Source organism: Calonectris borealis, chromosome 9 (genome assembly GCF_964195595.1).
Source record: "Calonectris borealis chromosome 9, bCalBor7.hap1.2, whole genome shotgun sequence".
Taxonomy (NCBI): Eukaryota; Metazoa; Chordata; class Aves; order Procellariiformes; family Procellariidae; genus Calonectris; species Calonectris borealis.
This window is the reverse complement of record NC_134320.1, coordinates 16,337,184-16,357,737: the sequence shown is the minus strand read 5'-3', so window position 1 is coordinate 16,357,737 and position 20,554 is coordinate 16,337,184. Positions and strand designations below refer to the sequence as shown.

The 20,554-nt window shown below is 46.3% G+C and overlaps 1 protein-coding gene across 3 annotated transcripts in view; it reads right to left on the bottom strand.

Moving 5' to 3' along the window:
• Positions 1–222: 222 nt before the first annotated feature.
• The window catches only part of FGF12 (fibroblast growth factor 12), a 231,811-nt gene continuing 211,479 nt past the window's right edge, over positions 223–20,554 (bottom strand). For all 3 annotated transcript variants that reach the window (XM_075157090.1, XM_075157091.1, XM_075157089.1), the window contains 2 exons: positions 10,628–10,826; positions 223–714 (listed from right to left, as the gene is read on the bottom strand). In XM_075157090.1, the coding sequence (XP_075013191.1) occupies positions 596–714; positions 10,628–10,826 (318 nt within the window). In that variant the 3' untranslated portion in view covers positions 223–595. The remainder of the gene's footprint in view (positions 715–10,627; positions 10,827–20,554) is intronic.

The following is a 20,554-nucleotide window of genomic DNA, read 5'->3' as shown; positions in this document are numbered from 1 at the left end:
CAGAGCAAACACAGTCATAATCCATCCCTACCTTTCCTGCTTTAGTGAAAAATCCCATCCATCCCCAGGGAAGCAGGGATGGAAAAAAACAGTGGTGTGAACGTGAGGTGAAAGTATAAGACAGAAAGAACAGTCCCAGGCTGTGTTTCCCACGTGTTTCTCGCACATCATATGCTAAGTTCAATTTTCCAAAAGCTCTGTTTTATTTTTAAAGGTAACATCTTTATTATTATTATTATTATTATTATATTTATTAGTTGTAATCATTATTATTATGCAGAGATGAGATTTTTTTTTTCCCCCTTTGATCACAGAGCAAACAGTTTGCTTTTGAAAATGTTAATGGAGTCCTGATTTAAAACATTTTTTCTTCACTTTTTTTTTGTTGTTTTTGTTTTTTAAAACGTTGCAAGAGGCAAGATCTGGGGTTCGATTTCCTCGTCCTACACAAAGAAAGATTCTGGAGTTCGGACTCCTAGCCACTACCGGTAGGTCCTGCCTTGCTCAGCTCTCGTCGTCTCAGTGTGGTTTCGCCAGGTGGGGTGGGTAGGTGGGTGGGAGGGGAGGAGTTGGAAGAAGGGAGGGTATTTGTCAGCTATGTCGAGTCTTGGTTAACAACTTTGCCTCCATTCATGGTTGGCGTCCCTGAACTTTTTCTTGAGCGTCCTTGTTTTTCTCCAATTTCATGCAGCGATGGCTCTCTGTACATGCACACTGCGAACAGAAAAGACACCCATTAACAGCCCTGAAGTCACAGACAGACATTAGTGACCATAATGAATTATTTCTTTGCATGTGAGCCTGAAATTCCAGCCCCAATACAAACACACACACTCTTACAGAAACCTCAGTGACCAAGCAATAGATCCTGTTACCAAGCAGGATCTGTTACCTGCCCTCGCTGCCAGTCAGGTCCTCCTTCTGTCTCTGGATCCTTCCAAAGGCACAGATAGAAACAGGGGTCTTCTTTCTCACAGAAGTGTCTTTCTAGGTTTTCTGTGCTTTACTGTTTTTTCATGTTATATTCATATACATAAAATAAACATTCCAGTTCACAGCACCATGTATTGTCTCGAGATGCTGATTATCATCTAATAACAGGCCCAAGAATTGCCCGGTCCCCTCCAACAAGAAGGTCTTCAGAGTCTTGAATCAAAACTACGTTTGCATCTGAGCCATCCAAGCCTTCCGGGTGTTAAGCTCTGGATCTGGAAGTGGTGACTCAAGCCCATTTGGCTCCTTCAGCCAAGAGCTGAGGTCTGCTCTCAGCACTTATTTTTTTCCCCTCTAAATCAAGACAGCCAGCCAAGGCCAAGGCCGTGAGCAGCCACATGGGGATGAGTTCAGTGACAACAAGCCAGGAGCCATCTCAGCTCTGCGTGGTCACCTGGCAGTACCTGAGAACAGGGTGGATGGAGGATACCTTCTCTCCAGACCCAGGCTAAGCAATGTATGTCCTATAAAAATGTACTTGCTGGAGCCTAGACAGCCTGAGAAGGCAACATCTGCCCAAGACATGGCACATCCCCATGTCCTGTGCAGCACAAAGCATTTATCCAACTCACCATGTGGACTAAGTCCTCACGGCTGGCCTCGTGCCATGTGAGGTGTGCCAGAGCAAGGGCACACGCTGAGCGGCTCGGGGAGCATCGCTCATGAGCTCATCACAAATGTGGTGGGGTGTAGATGTGATTGAAATAGTGAGGCATCTCAAGGGCAGGCACACTGGAGTTGAGAACTCGAGGTAATTCCAGACTGCAAATGTCATCCCCGGATCTTTGCAAAAATTAGGATAGAAAGAAATGATTGTGTACTGCTTCGTTTTGTAAAGCTGTCACATCACAAGCAAAGGCACAGAGCTTAAACACAGGGGATAGAGCCCATCAGGTTTTGGTTCCGGGTAATGAACAAGAACAAACTTTCAAAAATTATCTGAAGAAATGAAAAAAATACCCCATGTATAAAAAGGCAATGTAAGTGCTTATATTTATAACCTCCCCTGATTTGCAAATAAATCCTGGCAATTAGAGGCAGGCTGCAAATGACATTATTGCTCTGCATTTTACTCCTAGCTAGATAAACAGTTATAGCAGTGTGCAACAATACAGGACAGAGATAAAGTGCAGTCAACTGTGTATTAATAGGAGGGATATTGCATTGAATATATGAGCAGTGAAAAAAAATATTACTTTTTCCATAGAGCATTCTTCATGCAACGCTTTCAAAGCAGTTTAAACACACACTCTAGCCGGGCCTCCCAGTGTGGCTGCAAGGCAGGTCTGCTCTGCAAACTGTTCTTGCTACCGGAGCCATTTTTTTGATGAAAACGAGAAAAAAAAAAAGAAAATGAATTACTTGTCCCATGGGTCTGGGCCAGGATGAGCAATGCCAGGACTGCCTGTCAGCTGCCTAGACTATCAGTGCTGCCTGCATGCTGCAAGGGAAGTGTGTAGCACGGTGGCAGCAGAAGTAGAAGGGATCTCACATCCCCTTTCAGCTGCTGAGCTGCCCCTCATACCTTGGTGAGTGTCACTCAACAATGCGGTGATGGTGAATTGGCCTGCTGTGATGAAGTACCTAACAAAATCTCAAAAAACAGCATGAAAAGGTTTACAACTGAGGAAAACCTGTGCCCTCGTGATTTCTTAGCCTGAGTTGCAGAGCCTTTTGATGACCCTGAGGATGCACATCACTTCTGTGACCGACCTTATTCTCTGATGTGATGTTTGCCCAGCAGAGTTGGGTATTTGTGCCGGCATTGCCCCAGTACCCCTGACGTCCCATACACGAAGTTCTGTCTCAAGTGCAGTGTTGTCTTCACCCTGACCTCTCTGGTCCCAAGCTGGAGCTGGAGGGACCTCCGTGAGCTCTTCCTCCAGGCAGCTGCTCGTACTAAGCTCATCTTACCTGCATCCCCCATACCCCATCAGGCTGGGCCAGATGCTTAACTACAAGGGCTGAGCCTGAGCCAAGCCCACAGCAGCAGCACCATGGCACGCTGCCTTTCTTCAGCTCCCTGCCTCTCACCACGGCCTTTGGGCAAAAACATTGAACTGCTAACAAGGCCCACAGAGTAATGAATATAAATCAGGCTACAAAAGTAAACAACATTTGCAGCTAAAAATTAAGGAAACCCTGAACCTAGCAAGCAAATAGGGCAGGAATTTTAAGTCTTCCAGTCTAGTGCATGATACAAGTATTGACATGGGGCATGGCTGGAGGCTGCTCACATTGTGCTTTTCGGACAGAGCTGTCAAAGATACTCTGTACCAGACGGGCCAACACACCATGCAAGAAAATCTGTAGCAGCATAGGACAAGTGTATTTTCAGTAGGTAAATACACCTACACTATCAGTGTATGCAGTATTTATATGGCATCACGCACAAGATAGTGCCTGGACGTTCTCCTACACAAGAGGCTTGTGTGCGTGTGCTGAGCTATGGGCATCGCTCAGCAGCGGCTGCAAACCCACGTGCACCGCAAGACGCAGGTGTGTGTGCACAGACACACGGGTGTGTATGCACACAGTGCACACAGCCGCTCACGCGTGGGGTTTTAAGGACAGTGTGACATGTTGTGCAACACCAGCTCTTGGATTGCAGTTTGTTACTCCTTGTACTGAGGAAGCTTGAGGGTGACTCACGCGCGGAGATGTTAGTCATGGACCAGGGAGGGGGATGTTCGCAAATGGACTGTTGTGAGTGCCCAGATCTTCCCGGCTTTAAACTAAAGCTCTGTGGTTCAGGACCAGCGCTCTCTGACAGGTCTGTTTGCGGTCCCTGTGTGTGCATGTGTGTGTGGAGACACACTGTCCCTGTCACCTGCATCAAGGTAAACTAGCAGCAGTGTGACATGCCCAGATGCTTGGGAGGTCTGCTGATGCACACAGCACAAGGCAGCTTTGGAAGGATGAGCAATCTGGCTAGAACAAGAGTCCCCTCCCTGCTTTGCCTTGCTTCTCCCACCCACCCACACCCACACAACAAGTCAAATACAGCCCTTAATGTCTGGAAACCAAGCTAATGCTTTGGAGCTTCAATCAAATAATCAGCTCCTATGTCCCAGATTCTAATCAACACATCCATATTCATGCTTTAATTGGAAAGTGTTGTTAGCCTGATCTGCTAAAGAGCCACAGGCATAAATGGAAGGGGGTGAGCGGCAGTGGAGCTGTGCCGATGTCTGGTTCTTGCGGCTTTCGATTCCCTGCTCCCTGCTAGCCAGCAGTGCCTACCGTTCACATGCTCAAGGAAACGATTTTGCACAAAGAAACAACTCGCAAATTAGGCAGGAAGGAGATACAAGCTTGGGGGTACAAGCAAGGGGGAAGGAGGCGGCGAGGAGCATCCTTCCCAAAGGCGAAGGCATGGAGGGGGCTGCCTGTCACCCAGGAACAGCTCCATGTCTCGCCTATGCTCTGGCACAGGACCCCAGCCTCATTTCTGCTTCCCAGGCATGGCGCCGACACACCAGCCACACGGTGAAACCGAAATCACCCTGTGTGGCTTCCCTGGGCGTCAGGGACTGCCTGAGCTTGGGAAGCACATACCACCTCCTCCTGGAAGCTATGCTAAGGCACAGGGAGGACAGGGAGGCGATTCAAGACAGCCAGCATGGCTTCACCAAGGGCAAGTTCTGCCTGACCAACCTAGTGGCCTTCTATGATGGAGTGACTACACCAGTGGACATGGGAAGGGCTACCGATGTCATCTATCTGGACCTCTGTAAGGCCTTTGACACAGTCCCCCACAACATCCTTCTCTCTAAACTGGAGAGGTATGGATTTGATGGGTGGACTGTCCGGTGGGTGAGGAATTGCTTGGATCGTCGCATCCAGAGGGTAGTGGTCAACAGCCCAATGTCCAGATGGAGATCAGTGACGAGTGGTGTCCTGCAGGGGTCCGTATTGGGACTGGTACTGTTTAATATCTTCATCAATGACGTAGACAGTGGGAGCGAGTGCACCCTCAGCAAGTTTGCGTAGGACACCAAGCTGAGTGTGAGATGGCATGCCATCCAGAGGGACCTGGGCAAGCTCGAGAAGTGGGCCCCTGTGAACCTCATGAGGTGCAACAAGGCCAAGTGCAAGGTCCTGCACCTGGGTCGGGGCAACAGCCGGTATCAATACAGGCTGGGGGATGAAGGGATTGAGCTGAGAAGGACTTGGGGGTCCTGGTGCTTGAAAAGCTGGACATGAGCCGGCAATGTGCGCTCGCAGCCCAGAAGGCCAACTGTATCCTGGGCTGCATCAAAAGAAGCGTGGCCAGCAGGTCGAGGGAGGTGATCCTGCCCCTCTGCTCTGCTCTGGTGAGACCCCACCTGCAGTACTGCGTCCAGCTCTGGAGTGCTCAGCACAAGACAGACATGGACCTGTTGGACCGGGTCCAGAGAAGGCCATGAAAATGATCAGGAGGATGGAACACCTCTCCTATGAAGAAGGACTGAGAGAGTTGGAGTTGTTCAGCCTGGAGAAGAGGCGGCTTCGGGGAGACCTTATTGCAGCCTCTCAGTACTTGAAGAGGGCTTATAAGAAAGATGGCAGCAAACTTTTTAGCAGGGCCTGTTGCGACAGGAGAAGGGGGAATGGTTTTAAACTAAAAGAGAGTAGGTTTAGACTAGATATAAGGAAGAAATTTTTTACGAGGGTGGTGAAAAACTGGAACAGGTTGCCCAGAGAGGTGGTAGATGTCCCATCCTTGGAAACATTCAAGGTCAGGTTGGATGGGGCTCTGAGCAACCTGATCTAGTTGAAGATGTCCCTGCTTCTTGCAGGGGCGTTGGATTAGGTGACCTTTAAAGGTCCCTTCCAACCCTAACTATTCTGTGATTCTATGATTCTATGATTTTGTGTCCAGATCCTAGCATTTCTCACTTGGCATCACTGCAAGTTGAGGAGGTTCAGGGGATGCAAGAAACTCCATTTTCTTTCTCTAGAATAGGGGAAGAGCTTATTAAAGGATCTTAGATATATCCCATCGATCCAGCTTCACTCCTGGCTTTCCCTGCCCCAGACCCTAGCAAGTTAGGAGGAACCAAATTTTTCCCAAGCTGCCGTTTAGCAGGTAGGCAGGTCGTGAGCCCGGCAGGATCGCAACACGCCCCGACGGCAGCCTGGACCAGTGGCTGGGCTGGGCTGGGCACGCATCCTTTGGCAGGCAGCCCAGGAGACGGGCTCTTTCCCTTGATGGAAGCCACAGCTCGTGGTGTCAGGATCTGCAGTAGCGGCTGCATTAGCTAATGCTTCAGTGGAGGGAATAAATTGTCTGAGCAGCAGCTAGGGGCAGGAGGGAGCAAGTGATTATGCACCCTCGTTTTCTGCCTCTAATTACTGTGTTCTAAACCCGGTCCCAGCTGATGCATTTCAGAGGCATTTGAGCTCGCGTCTATCTGGCGGCTAAATGTGCAGGACGCTGCCAGATGGAATCACAGTTTGTTCAGGTAAGAAATGCAGCACAGAATGACAAAAAGCCAAGCAAAGCATGGTTAAAATACATTGCATTTGCCATCTAAGATGATGATTAGGAGTTTGATAGATGAACAAGTGAGTGACTGTGGGATTGAAAACATACCAAAATCTGCCCACTTGAAAGACAGACAGCTCCAAAAGAGGAGCTGTGTTAACAAAGACTGATAGAGTGTGGGGTTTGTCTTTTTTTTTTAAAGGACACTTTTTAGGATGTTTTGTGGATTAAGGTGATACCTTTGAAGCATTTTCACTAGGCCTACCACATCTTCCTACTCAACAGTGTCTTGTACTTCTTTGTAACGTCTGAGGATTCCGCTTTAACAAAATTGGGATGTTGCATCCCTGGGAAAACACACTGGGAAAGATCTGGCTGCTGCTCCTTGCACATGGATATTCATCAGTGGCAATAAATGGATCAGACCAGTCATTAACAGGTCACCTTCACACCTGATACGCGTTCATGTCATGAGGGCTGAAGCACCATGAGTTTGGAGGTAGGGGCAGCTCTGATGACTCAGATGGAGGAAGAGTTGTCGTCTTCTTTCTGTGACCAGATTTGCCACCCCAAACGTGTCACGGCTTGGGCCGGGTGAGAGATGAAATGTAGCTCTTTTGGGAGCGCAATCTGGAAATGATGTCTTCAAGGAGAAGGAAATAGAAATAACAGAGCACATCCACAATAAGCATCTAATAAAATTCTCACTTAAGTGACTGGAAAAGTCTCCCATTGTTTGAGATGGGATTGGACACTTCAAAGAACAAAAGGCACTGTGGACAGTAGTGTTTGTCCAGCACTAATCGCTACAGACACTTAAAGAGACTGAAATTGCTTTAAAAGATTGCTTGGTGTCCAAGTGACAATTACACTCAGGCTAATTTCTTGTGCAGTCTGGTTCAATCTATATGTGGGCACTTTAAGGGATCATTTAGCTCAAATGATCAGTGATCAGAAATAAAAATATCAAAAGAAATGTGTTACATATGTATGTTTTTAACCAAAACTGGCACCACACAGTACATTAACTGCTGCCTGCCAGGCTGCTTGCCTTGGCTTTGCCTGTGCACAGATGGGAGAGGAACTTAACGTTTCCCCTGTAAGTTTTTTGTGCTTTCATATTGATTAAGCTTAATGCTATTTCCAAAAACAAACAAATCCTACCCACACTAAACCAAAAAACCCCTCCTACCAACCAAAACCCAAAACTTTTCCAGTTGTTATCTAGTGACTTTCGCACAGAACACCTCCAGCATCCTGACAATCTACAGGAGTCAAAACACTCTGTGGGATTAGCACAGCATAAAGCTGTAGCTGCTAAAAGCCACAGATAACACACATACATACACAGATACCACTGCATATAGATGCACATGTACACATATGTAGTCCTTAGAAATAACCTGGGAGGATATTTCATATTGATTCATTAGTTTACTGCCCATTTGCAACTTTGAGGAGAGGACTTCTGAATTCAGAAAGCAGTATGAAGCAACGGGAGTCAAATGAGCTCCGGGAGCAATCCGGGCTTTTTTGTGTTGCCTTTCCCTGTGCACGCTCTCTTCACTAAGCTGCTGCATAATTTTTCTGCACACAGCAAACAACTGGGAAGTTTCATCTCAGTGATAATTGCCATTGAAGTCATGGGTGAAGTGATTCCTAGCAATGTATGTAACATTTCTCCTTCCCAGGGGACCAGACTCCTCCTTGCATTCATTTCTGCGTCAGCCATCATGTGGCAGGGCTAATGCTGGTGCTGGTACCGGAGCAAAAGGAAACCTGGGCGCGTTACTGCAGATGGAAGCTGCAAAGTACTGGCTTGAATAAGCAGCAAAGCCCACACGCTGGAGCATGCCACAGCATTCAGCAGAAGGGACATGCAAATATAGCAGGGGAGTGCTTTGGATACTTCTTAGAGTCATGACAAAGAGAAAGAAGCCGTTAAAACAGGGAAGGAATTGCCCCTTTTCTCTGCTTGCCAGCTCTGCTCGCAGCGACTTTGATGGATGCAGCACAGAGAAGTCACGTGGAGCTGAGCGCGTTTTACTCCAACCCTCCCCACAAGCCTCTGCTACCTACAATGCATCTTAGGCTTGGGAACAGAGTCCTCCGTCTGGAGTCACAGTCCCAGACAGCTGAATGCTCTGGGAAGCTGACACGTGCCTGGGCTTGGGAGGCTGCCAGCTCTTTGATGCAGCAGCGCTCACAGAGGCTGACTGCAAAGCCTGTGGAGGAGGGAAGGGGTGGAGGAGCCCTTAATTTGGCTGCCAACTTCCAAAGCGCTCACTCGCTCGGGAGGTTATGTGACAGCTGTGATTGAAGCAAGCGTGGGAGGATGCAACTGCAGGAAAGGGAAGCTCTCGGGCTGGGCTGGGTTTTTCAAAATGAAAGCCAGAGCGGCATTTGCTGCAATGAGAACTCCGCTGTGGGTCAGGCACCTCTATTAAGGCAAGGCTTTCCACAAGGAGAGCCACAGGAATGGCCTAGTTTAATGCATGCAGAAGACAACTATTGAGCCACTTAGCAGACGCCACACAGGCTACATCAAAAAAGAAGCCCAGATTCAAAGGAACCCACTGATCAGTGCCAACACCCAGCCAGGCAGCAAAGAAATACCAGAAGGAGCTGGAAACCCAGCTGTGAAAGCTAGCGCTTGCAAAAGACTGTCCTCCCAGCCAAGGCAGGAGAGGAGGAGACAAGAGAAGCTGGTGACCGACGCCATGCCTGAGTTTTTTGCTAAGGAACAGGGCCTTAGCAAACCTCAATGAGGGCTTAGGACACCAATCCCATTAATGCCTCAGATAAACAGGAAAAGGCTCCCAGCTACAGAAAAGCTGTCGAAAATAAGCATGGGACAAGAGGCTCCAGGCTGTTCTCTGCTCTTCCCACATCTCCATCTCCTGTCCAAAGGCCACAGATACTCTGGGAATGCCGAACTGAATTTCTCTCATCGTGCTTTGCTTCAGTGGTCCAACAGATGATTTCAGCCTGCCTTCCTGAACTGGCCTTTCACTCACACGCACACATTCGTCTGCCCCTGCGCCTTAGCTGGGAAGCTGTTCAAACAGCTACTAGTGCATGACTTAGCTGTGGCCTCCACCGCTTGTGAGTGGTACCTGTCAGGAAAGCATCAGTTCATTCCTTCTCTCCATGTGTCCAGCCCTGGTCCCACAGCCAACATGGGGGTAGCGAGAGGGGGCGTGGACCTGTGCAGCTGAGGCCAGCCCCAGGCTGCTGTGTCCCTGAGGTGGCCACTGGCAGGTCCGAGATGGGGTGAGAAAGGCGTACCTAGTTTGGGGATCGAAAAGTAGTGCTTTTTCCAAGCCAGAGAAAAAAAGAGGTCTCCTTCTTTCCAGAATCATGCTAGTACCTGTTAAGTACTAGGCTCATCACACTTCATCTCTCCATTGTCAGGGGCCAGCTCATAAAAAGCAAAACGCCCTGGCACGAGCCTGTGGCACTCTTCAGCAGTGTACAGTCAGCAGCCGGAGGGCAAAACTTCAACTCCATGACTTTCACTCATGCTCTGATGAAGACATATGGCACGAGAGCATCTCATCTAACTTTGGATACCTATGGTAGAGGTTTCTCTACCCTCAGTGACTAACTAGGATGTCTTTACAAATGAGAAAAAAACAGATTTAAGTCATCTTAGGGTAGAGATATAAAGTACATCCACAGCTGTGCTGGTAGGACCCATTTCTCTCCTGTTACTATAAACAGAGTCTCAAAGTCTAAAACGAGATAAATCCTATCTCTACTGACTCTGCATGGGACTGGAAACCCACTGAATGCGTTGGGAAAACCATCACAGAGACCCCCACATTCTGGTCACTGCTGGTTTGGATTCCTTTTGAACTGCTGGCCGCTCGAGGGCTGCTTTCCTTTCCCACTAACTTCTCATGTTGCTGGGCTTTTAAATTCATCCTTTAGCAACCCAAAGCTGAGAAACCCCTTTGGGTGACGTACAAAGTTTATTATATGGGAAGGAAAGCAGATGAAATGCTAACAGTGCAGCCCAGCACCTTCCTGAAATGTTACAAACATTGTCCTTGCTTTCTGGTCTTGCAGCCCAACACCCCCATCCAGGAAGCCCCAAATCTGCAGTTGCAAAATCCCCCCTCCCCATACCCCACTGATGGAGGGAGCGGGCAGATTCCATACCTTCAATGGGTTTGGGTACAAAATGTGATGAGGGTTTGGTTTTTTTCACTCGGTTTCCCTTCATAATTTGACCTTCTTTATTGAGTCCCAGGAACCACGCTCGTCCGGATTCTTGCTGCCGGTACAGCGTGGAAGAATAAATAACGTAGTAGTTTTCAAAGACAGATTCCTTAAATTTGCACTCTGGTGTGAAAACATCCTGCAGTGAGAGAGCGAGAAGAAAAAGCAATGGAAGGAATTAATCACTGATCTCCTAAATTAGGCATCCCTGAGTGATACACGACAGTCACGCGTTGCAGTTACTTTAGCAATAGAAAACAACAGGCATCAGCAATACTGGCTCCCAGCAATAACACACATCCAGAAAACTCCCCACTGAAAGGGAAGGCTCTCCTTCCCTGGCAGAGCTGTCGTTTGCAAAACAGTGAACAGGCTTGAAAAATGTGCAGGAAAAGTCAGGAATTTGTCAGGATTTAGGCTGAGATACTAAGCAAAAAGAAAAAAAGAGAGCCAAGAAGCAAAGAGACAGCCTTGCTGCTCATCTGCTGCTCCCAATGCCTTGCCCCAGCTGTGCTCTTACCTTCCCTGTGACGGGCAAGAAATGTGCAATGGCTGTTGTCTAAAACATTAATGGGGCAAATTATTATTCTTATGGGCAAAAGGCAGTTTATCAGGGGCATTTAAGTGGATTCGGAGAAACGGGAATACAAAAGCAAGTAAACTTTATTTATTTTCAAAAGCGATGGGAGGAAATGCTGGCACTAAGCCTGGAAATCTTTCAATGAAGAGGAAGATTTCTGACACAAGTATTTCTTCAGGTACTGAGAACTGGTCCCACACCTGCCCGGGAACAGAGGACACATGGGCCTGTCCGAGACATCCCCTGCGCCTGGGCTGGCTGTGGGGTGGCTGTGCCTTTGCCACTTGCGCTGGTTTTGCATAAAGTCTCAAGAAGGAAACTACACTCAACTATGGACCAAAACCTGTCACGTCCCAGTAACTTTTCAAGATTTTTAACAATAGGGAAATACTAAACCTCTTTTAAAAGAGCTGGCTGGCCATGGGACTCTGTGGCAGTGGGCTCCCAAGCCTTCACTGAGGCAGATGTGGTTGTTGGTGGGTTGTTTTTTTTCCCAGACTTTGATTTTGAACAGAAAATTCACCCTAGCCAAACAAATTCTCCCACTGGGTTCCTTAAAACTATGACATTCTTGCAAAAAGAGCTCAAGTCACAATGAATATGCATTTTCTGAAGAAAAACTGTTTTTACAAAAAAAATCCCTTTTTCCAGGACCCCCAGACAAGGTATCTCAGAGCCCTGTGCATGAAGGCAGGTGCTGCTACAGGCGAGCGATGCTCTCTCCCAAGCCCTTGCCACTCAGAAGTCTTTGGGAGCTTCTCCAACCTTGCTAACAGAAAACCCATGACCAACATCTAAGCAAAGCATCTGGAGTAATGCCACATATTTACTGCAGACCTCATTTAAGGGTGAACATTTTAAACATTCAGCAACACTCAGGTATGTGTTCCCAAGCGCTTTGGGGGTTATGTAAAGTGTTGCTGGTCTGACAATAAATCCAGTGTGTAACAGACCTACGGAGCCAGGCAGGCTTGAAGCCACAGAAGATAAAGCGCAGCAGAAAGTGCGGAGCTGTGCTGCAACATGTGATGTTTGCATCAATCATTAGTGCCACACAGATAAAAACACCGTCACCCCAAAGGGTCATTTTGCCCTATCTGAAGGAGTCTTCCTTGCTGGAGAAATAATTATTTTAGGAAGAAAGTGAAGTTAAGAGAGATCCAGATGACTTAGAGCACTATAAAATAGTGTTTGAAGTAGCTTCCCAAAAGACCAGTGTTTAAGCGCTCCTTAAATCTGCTCTTTATCTCCAGGCTTTGTCTTGCCTCGGAAGACGCAGCTCCCCGGGGAGCCGGGCAGTTTGCAGCGGCTGCCTGCGACCGGCTGGCTCGGGGGCTCTGCTTGGCATCGGGCCCAGCCGGCAGCAAAGCCCGCGACAGAGAGCATCTCTAAAACCAAACTGGACAACTCAATCCCCTTTCCCATGCCTTGGTTACCCCATCAATAAAAACTTATCGAGAAAATTCCTCTTAGGAGGACTGAAAAGTTGGTAGGCTGTGAGGGGTAGCTACCAACTTGACCAAAACATGGAATTTACTGTGCATGAGATATCTGGATTTTCAACGTCTCTTTTAATTTCAGCATGGAACAAAGACTATCTTTTATTTTCAATGAAGCAGAAATATAAAAGCTAATGCATTTTGAAAATGTTGTTTCAGAAAGAAAAAAAAAATCCAGATTTTTAAAAACCTTATTTAAATTCAAGTTTTCAGATAAATATCTATTTTTAAATTACCGCAGTATAATATTTGATGACATGCAGCAGTAGTTCATAAAAGCAGATCGTATATCCACTTGTACCAATAAAGCAGCAAAATTATGTTATTTTAAAGCAGATGTATTTAAAAATATCAACTTAACAAAGATTTAAGAAAAATAAAGAAAAAATAGTGGTTTTCTTTAAATGTTTAAGCTCCCTCACAAGCAAACAAAACTGTCCCGTTGTTTTTGTGAGTTGGCTGGTTGATTCCTCATCCCCCACAATTCAGTTGATACAGCACTTTGGGACGCTAACCATGGCAACACCACCAAGAAACATCCCAGCTCTGTCCATTCCGCAGTTTAGAAAATCCACAGATTTGACAGCTAAGTTCTAGTTAAATAATGCCTTTTTAATTCATTATTATTATCCTTCTTCTTATGTATATCACGTCATCAGCAACAGCTAGTGTCCCACTGTGCCATGTAGCGACAAACACACACCAGGATGCCATTCATCCTACCACCAAATTGACCCGCCGCAGGGTCTTCACGGGCTTGAGCACCAGAAATCTTTGGTGTGGGCACTACCACATGCAGACGTGACACAAAGAGCAAGCAGATGGAGAAGGAAAAACCAGTTGACCAGAAAGGAGATGGGACAGACAAGACACACAGGCCACTCTCCCAAGCACCGCCTGGGGATTTTGGAGTGTCCTCTAAATCTATTTAACGTGCAAACTCTTATGTTTTCCTTCATTGACATTTTTGGTGGCCAACGTCAAGCCTTCAGCTACATCATGTCACTTAGTATCTGCATATGCCTCTTGCTGATGGCTTTGGGGCTACCAGTAACAAAAGGCTATTGGGATATTAATGGCAGAACCTCTCTACAAGCTTTACTGTCAAAATTAATTGTGGCAATTATGTCGAATCAGATGGGAACTGCTGTTTCAGTTGTCTTGGGCTGAGAAGAGCTGGGAAGAAAAAGGAAAGTGCAGGTGAGCTTAACTGGCTTCACACTAATAAAGCAGTTCTTAGCAGCCACTGCTGCACAGACTGAAATCTGAGATAACTGAAGGTATTTTTGGAAAATCACTGAGCTATTGGCCAGACCTCTGGGGCATGCAAGCTTTTTTGTTTGTTTGTTTTCGTTTTTAGGATGAATTCAGAGTTGATGAAATGTGCTAGATGGGCAGACCTGGAGTCCAATACTTTCTCTTCATCCCACAGATACAGAGCGGGTAAAAACAGCAAAGGGATCCTCAGGCTGTGTCCCCCACGTGCTTCTGATGGGACATAAGGACGTCCTCCTCCAGAGGTAATGGTGTGGTAAACCCTGGGGTCAAGAGCACCCACTTCACACTCTCACTTGGTGCAGGAACCTTTTGAAACAGGCTTAAAACGAACCCCACTCAATTATTTTCCCAACTCTCTCCTTGACAGAAATAGCATGACCAGGTACAACACAGTGAGAGGACAGATGGCTTCATCTTTTAATCACCGGTCTTTTTCAGTCTTTAAACAAAGAAATAAATCGTGACTCTATTTTCTGTACAAACTCCACAGAGCTCTCAGTCCCCTGTCAGCACCATCATGAACTCAGCTCACTCAGAAACCCCACCAGTTCTCCTCATTAAAAACTATGCTTGTGATTCGGAGAAAATAAAGGAAATTTGTCTGTTTTTATCTTCATGTGAAATATGTGTCTTTGACTAAATTATTTTCACATACAAAGTAAATAAATACATTTATTTGTTTACTATTTGGAGATTTAGAGTCTGAAGTATTTTGTTAAATGTCTATAGATATTACTAAAAGCGATTTGAAAAAGCAGATCTTTTTTTTAATTGTTAAACTAAAAACCTGCATGAAATATTTGTGAAAGAAATGTTAGTAATTTACATGCAAAATGATTAGCATCTGCCTTCAACTTGTTTTCTGTATCTCAATCCAATCCTTTGAACAAAAGGTAATTCCAGTAAGAAGAGTAATTCAATTTGCTTTGAAAAACAAACATAGGTCTGGTTTGTGCTAACTCTAGTTTTATTGGAAATTGCACAGTCTAGAAAAAAAATGAAATGGTAGCTATCACACAGAAAATTAGGGAGACCACATTCAATGACACTTGGAATCAAAGAAGGGAGCTAAATGGATGCAACTGCCATTTGGGGGGGTTTCAGTGTGTCAGACCTGCTCATGGGGTGTATAAGGCACCATGGATTGCCCCAAAAGCTGTTTCTGGTTTAGGAAAACAAGGTGTTTCATTTATCCTTGATCCCAGTAGCGTCTCCTGCCATCTGTAGATGGAAATGTGGACGGGACTTCCAGGCACAAGCCAATCTCTGTATCACCTGGGCCAGTCTGGTCCTTCAGGGAGGTGTTGGGAATGCCTGGCCCCATCTGCCCCCTCCCCACAGCACAGGCTGGGGGTGATTTGTGAGAGGACAGATTTTTTTTTCTAATCTACCTCAGCTTTCACCTGCACTGGTCAGGTAAATCTAACCCAGCCTCTTGGCCTTGAACATAATAAGTTTGATTGGACTCTCCTTTGCTCATCCGTAAAGCTGGAGAAGCTCCACAGACGTCGGTGGAGAAGCATCGCTGTCCAACCTGTGGACGTGAGGCTGCAAGGTATTCAGGGAATGCACTGCCACCCTCGGATGTCTCAGCTCCTTCAAAAAGTGCTGATCCAATGGTGTCACAGCTCCGGTGCGGGCATAGCACTGCCAGGGCAGCAGACAGCCCTGGTGCTGCTCCGAGCAAGAGAGAGCAGTGCCAGCCCCTGCCTGTACCAGGCTGGGAGCATGACTGCCACTCGCACCCCGAGCATCCTCAGCCAGGAGGTGCAAAGAAAGGGTCCCACCATAAGCAACAGCGTGGTGCTCCGGGGTACTGATCGGAAGAGCGAGCAATTTGCTCCCTTGTTTCTTTAGACCAAGCTCTAACTGGCACAGAAGCCCCTGATGTCCCCAGACCATGGCAGAAATGGTGACAGGTTTCCATGTGCAATGCTCAGGGACAGCCAGGAAGCCAGCAGAAGACTGTCACCAGCTTTGTATTCAAACCCAGCTGCTCACTCAGCGTCCCCCTGGACTGGGCCACTTCTTTGAATTGCTTGCCATTTCCCTACAAACATTCTCAAAATTGCCAGATAAATAAAGATCTCTTTCTTTTTTCTTTTCCCCTAAAGATCTCCTTTTGTTATAACCCAAAGGAGAATAGCAAATATACACATCCACACGCAAATCTAATGACTTAATAAATTTAGTCACTGAAACTAGCAGCAATAAAAGAAAAAGCCCATTCTGCGAGTAGTTTGTGCCACGGTTTAGGAAAGGGATGTTAATTATAAGTGTTGAAATATCTAACTAACACACTCCCAGAGTAACAGTTTTCCTTTGTTTACAGCACTTATGGGTTTCTCTTTTATGTTCTGCACAATTACTGAGCCAGATCTTCAGATGGGATAAAAGCACTAAACTGCACCAAAGTCTATGGCACGGCAAGGCTTTCCTCCCAGAGAATCTGGCTCAGGATACTTACTAATGTTTGTGTTAATACTTAGAGCTCATCAAGTAATTTAAAACATATTAAGCAGGAATCATAAATATCATCACAGCTATCAGCAGTGGCATTTCATTGTGGTTGCGGAGGCAGACCATGGAACAACTGGATCGTGTTCACTATGTCTGTATAAGTGCTGCTCCATCCCAGGGGAAAAGCATCTGCTTTATGGTGCTCTTTACCCAGTAAAGCCCATTCTACATTCCCCACTGACCTCAGCCACAGCAGGGTTTGATCAACACCCCTCTGATGCCAACAGCACCGAGAAGTTCAACATTGGTGTCAATGTTCATAGACCTGTGTGATCAGATTCTCGAAGACATTTGGGCTTCCAGATGAAATGCAAATGCCCAACCCCCATTTAAACCTGTGGAAGTTCAGAGACTAAACATGTCTTTGAATACCTAAGAATTTGTGACCACAAATCTCATGCCATAGCACTCGATCCTGGCATAGTCTTATTCCCAGGTCTTGAACCACGTAGGTCCTGTTCACAGGACAAGCCCATGCAGACCACAGCAGCACTCCCACCGGCAATGATGCCTTGTGCACAGCCTGATCAAGTTCAGCATCCTCCTGCCTCAGTGTACCTTCTTCCATGACCTAGGGTTGCATCTGTCTGGAAATGCTTTAAAATAATTGTAGCTGAGCTCTCTCTTGGCATGTGATCAAGAACCGCAAATGTGCATCCAAACTTTACATCTCATCACATCTTTGTCCAGATGGCAGGTGATATTCTACTGTTCACACTCCACTTTTCCTCCCCCTTCTAGCTCCATAGAGATTGGTGACAAGTCTTCTTGCTGGCCTTTTAGAAGTAGGAGAGAGCAGATACGTTTTAAAATAACAAGCTGCTACATGGGAGTGTACAGCCCTGCTGGAAAGCAGAGATTCACTTGACGAGACAATATGGTATCTGCAAGTATTCTGACTCCGCCTGGACCATCTGTGGGTTGGAAGGAGCACGTTTTCAAATAAATCACCATCCATGAAGGTCTGTTCCCCAGCTCTGGGAGATGAGAAGCAGCATTAACAAGCAATCCAACTTACTGCCTCGGAAAAATATAACTAGAGGGCTATCTGCCCCCACTTCTGTGGGAACTCTCTGCACTCAAAGTACATATTTGTTCAGTTGGCTTCATTTTAAAACACCCAAGCAAGAGGTGGAGTGCAGGTCTGCAAGTCTTGCAAGCTGACCAAATATTCCTGGACAGGCAAAAAAATCAAGTGCTGGACGAGCCTCCGTAATTAAGCTGCAGATCTTTATATGTGGACACAAGCTGTCCCAAAGCACCTTTCCGTGTTCAAGGACTGATTAAATTATCCATGTGACCACAGAGGAAGTTTGTGAATGCTGGAGACAAAGGTGTGATTGCAGCATGGACGTGCCCAAGGTAACCCTGCAGCAGCAAGGACATCTGCCCGGGCACACAGCAGAGTATTGACAAAATCTGTGGTAAGTTCTGCAGGACACGCTGAGCTCCATTCTGCCCTGGCTAACTGGTCACCTAGATGAAAACAAGCTCGTACAGATCCACACGAGCTATGGTCTCACGTTTGGCTACAAAGCAGATGAACCCAGTGAGTTTTGGGGATACAAATTCAGATCTGTCCATCCCACCATACCTCAGTACTGTGTTCTTCTGCTTTCAGCTCTCGACCTGTCCACCGGGCAGGCACCTTTTTACCAAATACTTCATAAAGATAAAAATGCCCAAAGTCACTGCATTGGCCTTTAGCGAGCTGCTCATGCAATCCTGATAGGAACGCAGCTTTCAACTTAATGAGTGCTGACAAGAACATGACTCGGGACGACTCTTCAAGCCGGGCTGCTCACTTCCATACCTCCCTGGAGAGCCTGGGTGGGCTGTGTGAGAGAACAGGCTCTGGGAGTAAGATCTGGGTACCAACAATTGCGCAGCTCTGTGCACGGGGTTATCTGGGGAAGGCTGCGCATCGAGCGAGTCACCGATGGGGCACACAGAGCAAGTGACATATTTTGTCTTTTGCTTCAGTTTTTCTTAATGATGGACCCCAACTTTGAATTAATACTTGGATGGAATAAATCTTCATGCCTTCTTTTTAAAATATAAGGTATATTTGGACTTTAATTGATTGATTTGTTCTTTAATTTTGGATCTTATTTCAAGCTGGAATTTTAAAGCCTTTCAAAACTTGGAGCTGTTATGAACTGGAGAAGTGATGGCAGCATAGCTCATTCACATGGCACTTGGCCCATCCAGTTCAGCATCACTCTTCTAGGAAAGCAACTGCTTCCTACGAAGGGGATTTTCTGACAGCACTGTCTGTGGCATTGCATTCCTGGCAGCCTGGGGATCTGGTGAAACCCCAGGATAATTTCTAACCTGGGAATCCCAAGTCATCCATTGTCTTCTCTACATTCTGTTTTTCTGACAAAGTGTCTGACATTGGTAACAATGTTATCAACTCTGCTTACTCCAAAACAGTACCCAGAAATACATCTTTGCGTTCAGAGATAATAATCATGAGACAAGATGGGACAAGATGAAGATATGTTAGTTGCACACAAGAAAAACAGATTTCCTAAATTAGCATCGTACTGCCTCATCTGCTAAAGCCTGAAATAACTATGAAGAAAAATAATGATGTAAGAACTCTAGAAACACAGCCAGATGGGATGCTTTGAATCTGTGATCTCTCTATGGGGCCAGAGAGAGTTTCTTGGCATCAATTTGAGCCTGAGCACAGGGCACAATAAATTGATTTGTGGCCTTTGGTTACTTTTGCGATATTGCTATTTTTATTACGGTTGATAATAATAACAACAATGCATAAACTAAAATAATGATTATGTATTTATAAACACGACGCTATTTTCTTCTGAGAGTCAAAAGAAACCTCTTAGTGGAAAATTAGTGATGAGTATTAGATTTATCATGTTATTATTTATATCACAATTATCCTCAAAAACCCAAACCAGAGTACGAATGCTTTGGGCATTTAATAAAAATGCCCTCACCATGACAGGAGTACAGGGAACACCTCTTACTTTCTACAGTTTTGTGCTAAGAACCTGAGCACCACAAGACTAACCGGCTTGCTGGGTGTTCTGTAAAACAAGAGGTGTCAAAGCTAGTAGAGAAACTTATTTCCCTCGGGTTTCAGTTCAGTTTCTTAGGCAAAAGCCCTCTCTTTCTGATATAAATGAAATAATGCAGTTACAGCAATGTCAGGAAGAAGGGGACTGCGAGCGAGTCCCAGTCCTTGTACGGCAGAGGGGCCGGTGGACGGTGTTTTAGCACACAGACAAAAGCTGATGGTACAGCTCTGCACGGAGTGCAGGTCTGAAGAGAGAAAATGGCTTTAGCCCAATTTTCTGTGTAGTTCATTTTTTGAAGTAAGGTGTCACGTGGGCAGAAGATAAGAGGACTTGCCAAGGAGCTCACCAGGCCTATTACAACCATAAGCTGCTGATGTACTGAGATAGCCTCTTTGCTTTGACTCTTCAATCCAAACCGCGAGGCTCGGTGGAAACACACCATCTCCAACACTCTTCCTATCCTTCCTAATGCTGGAAAGATCTCTCCTGCGCTAAACCAATTTCAGAGCTGTCATGACCAGGGCTGGAAATTCAATTTCTTTGCTACTAAAACTTCCATCCTGAAAATGAGTGGTGCTAGATTATTAATATTTTGACAGCTTACTGACAGGTTGGCTACAACTGGCCAATTAACAGCAAGCCCTGCGGTCTAAAGCATCAACTGAGGCGGGGGTGAGCTGCTGTTGGACAGGCAGGATCTTACAACCAAGGCGAAATGTTACGAAGTGTGACAATTTATGTGGCTTTTCCCTCCCCCCTGTACCAGCTGCTGCGGTGCCTACGCAGAGAAAAGGAAAGGTTCATTGCATATTCTTGGGAGGAGGCCAGCTCTGCTGCCCAGTGGGAAAGCCAAAGGGAACCCACCGAGATCTGTGCCTCAAAGCCTGGGTCCCAACAACGTTTCTGCTGACAAAGCCAGCACAAAAGGTCAATGGTGCTT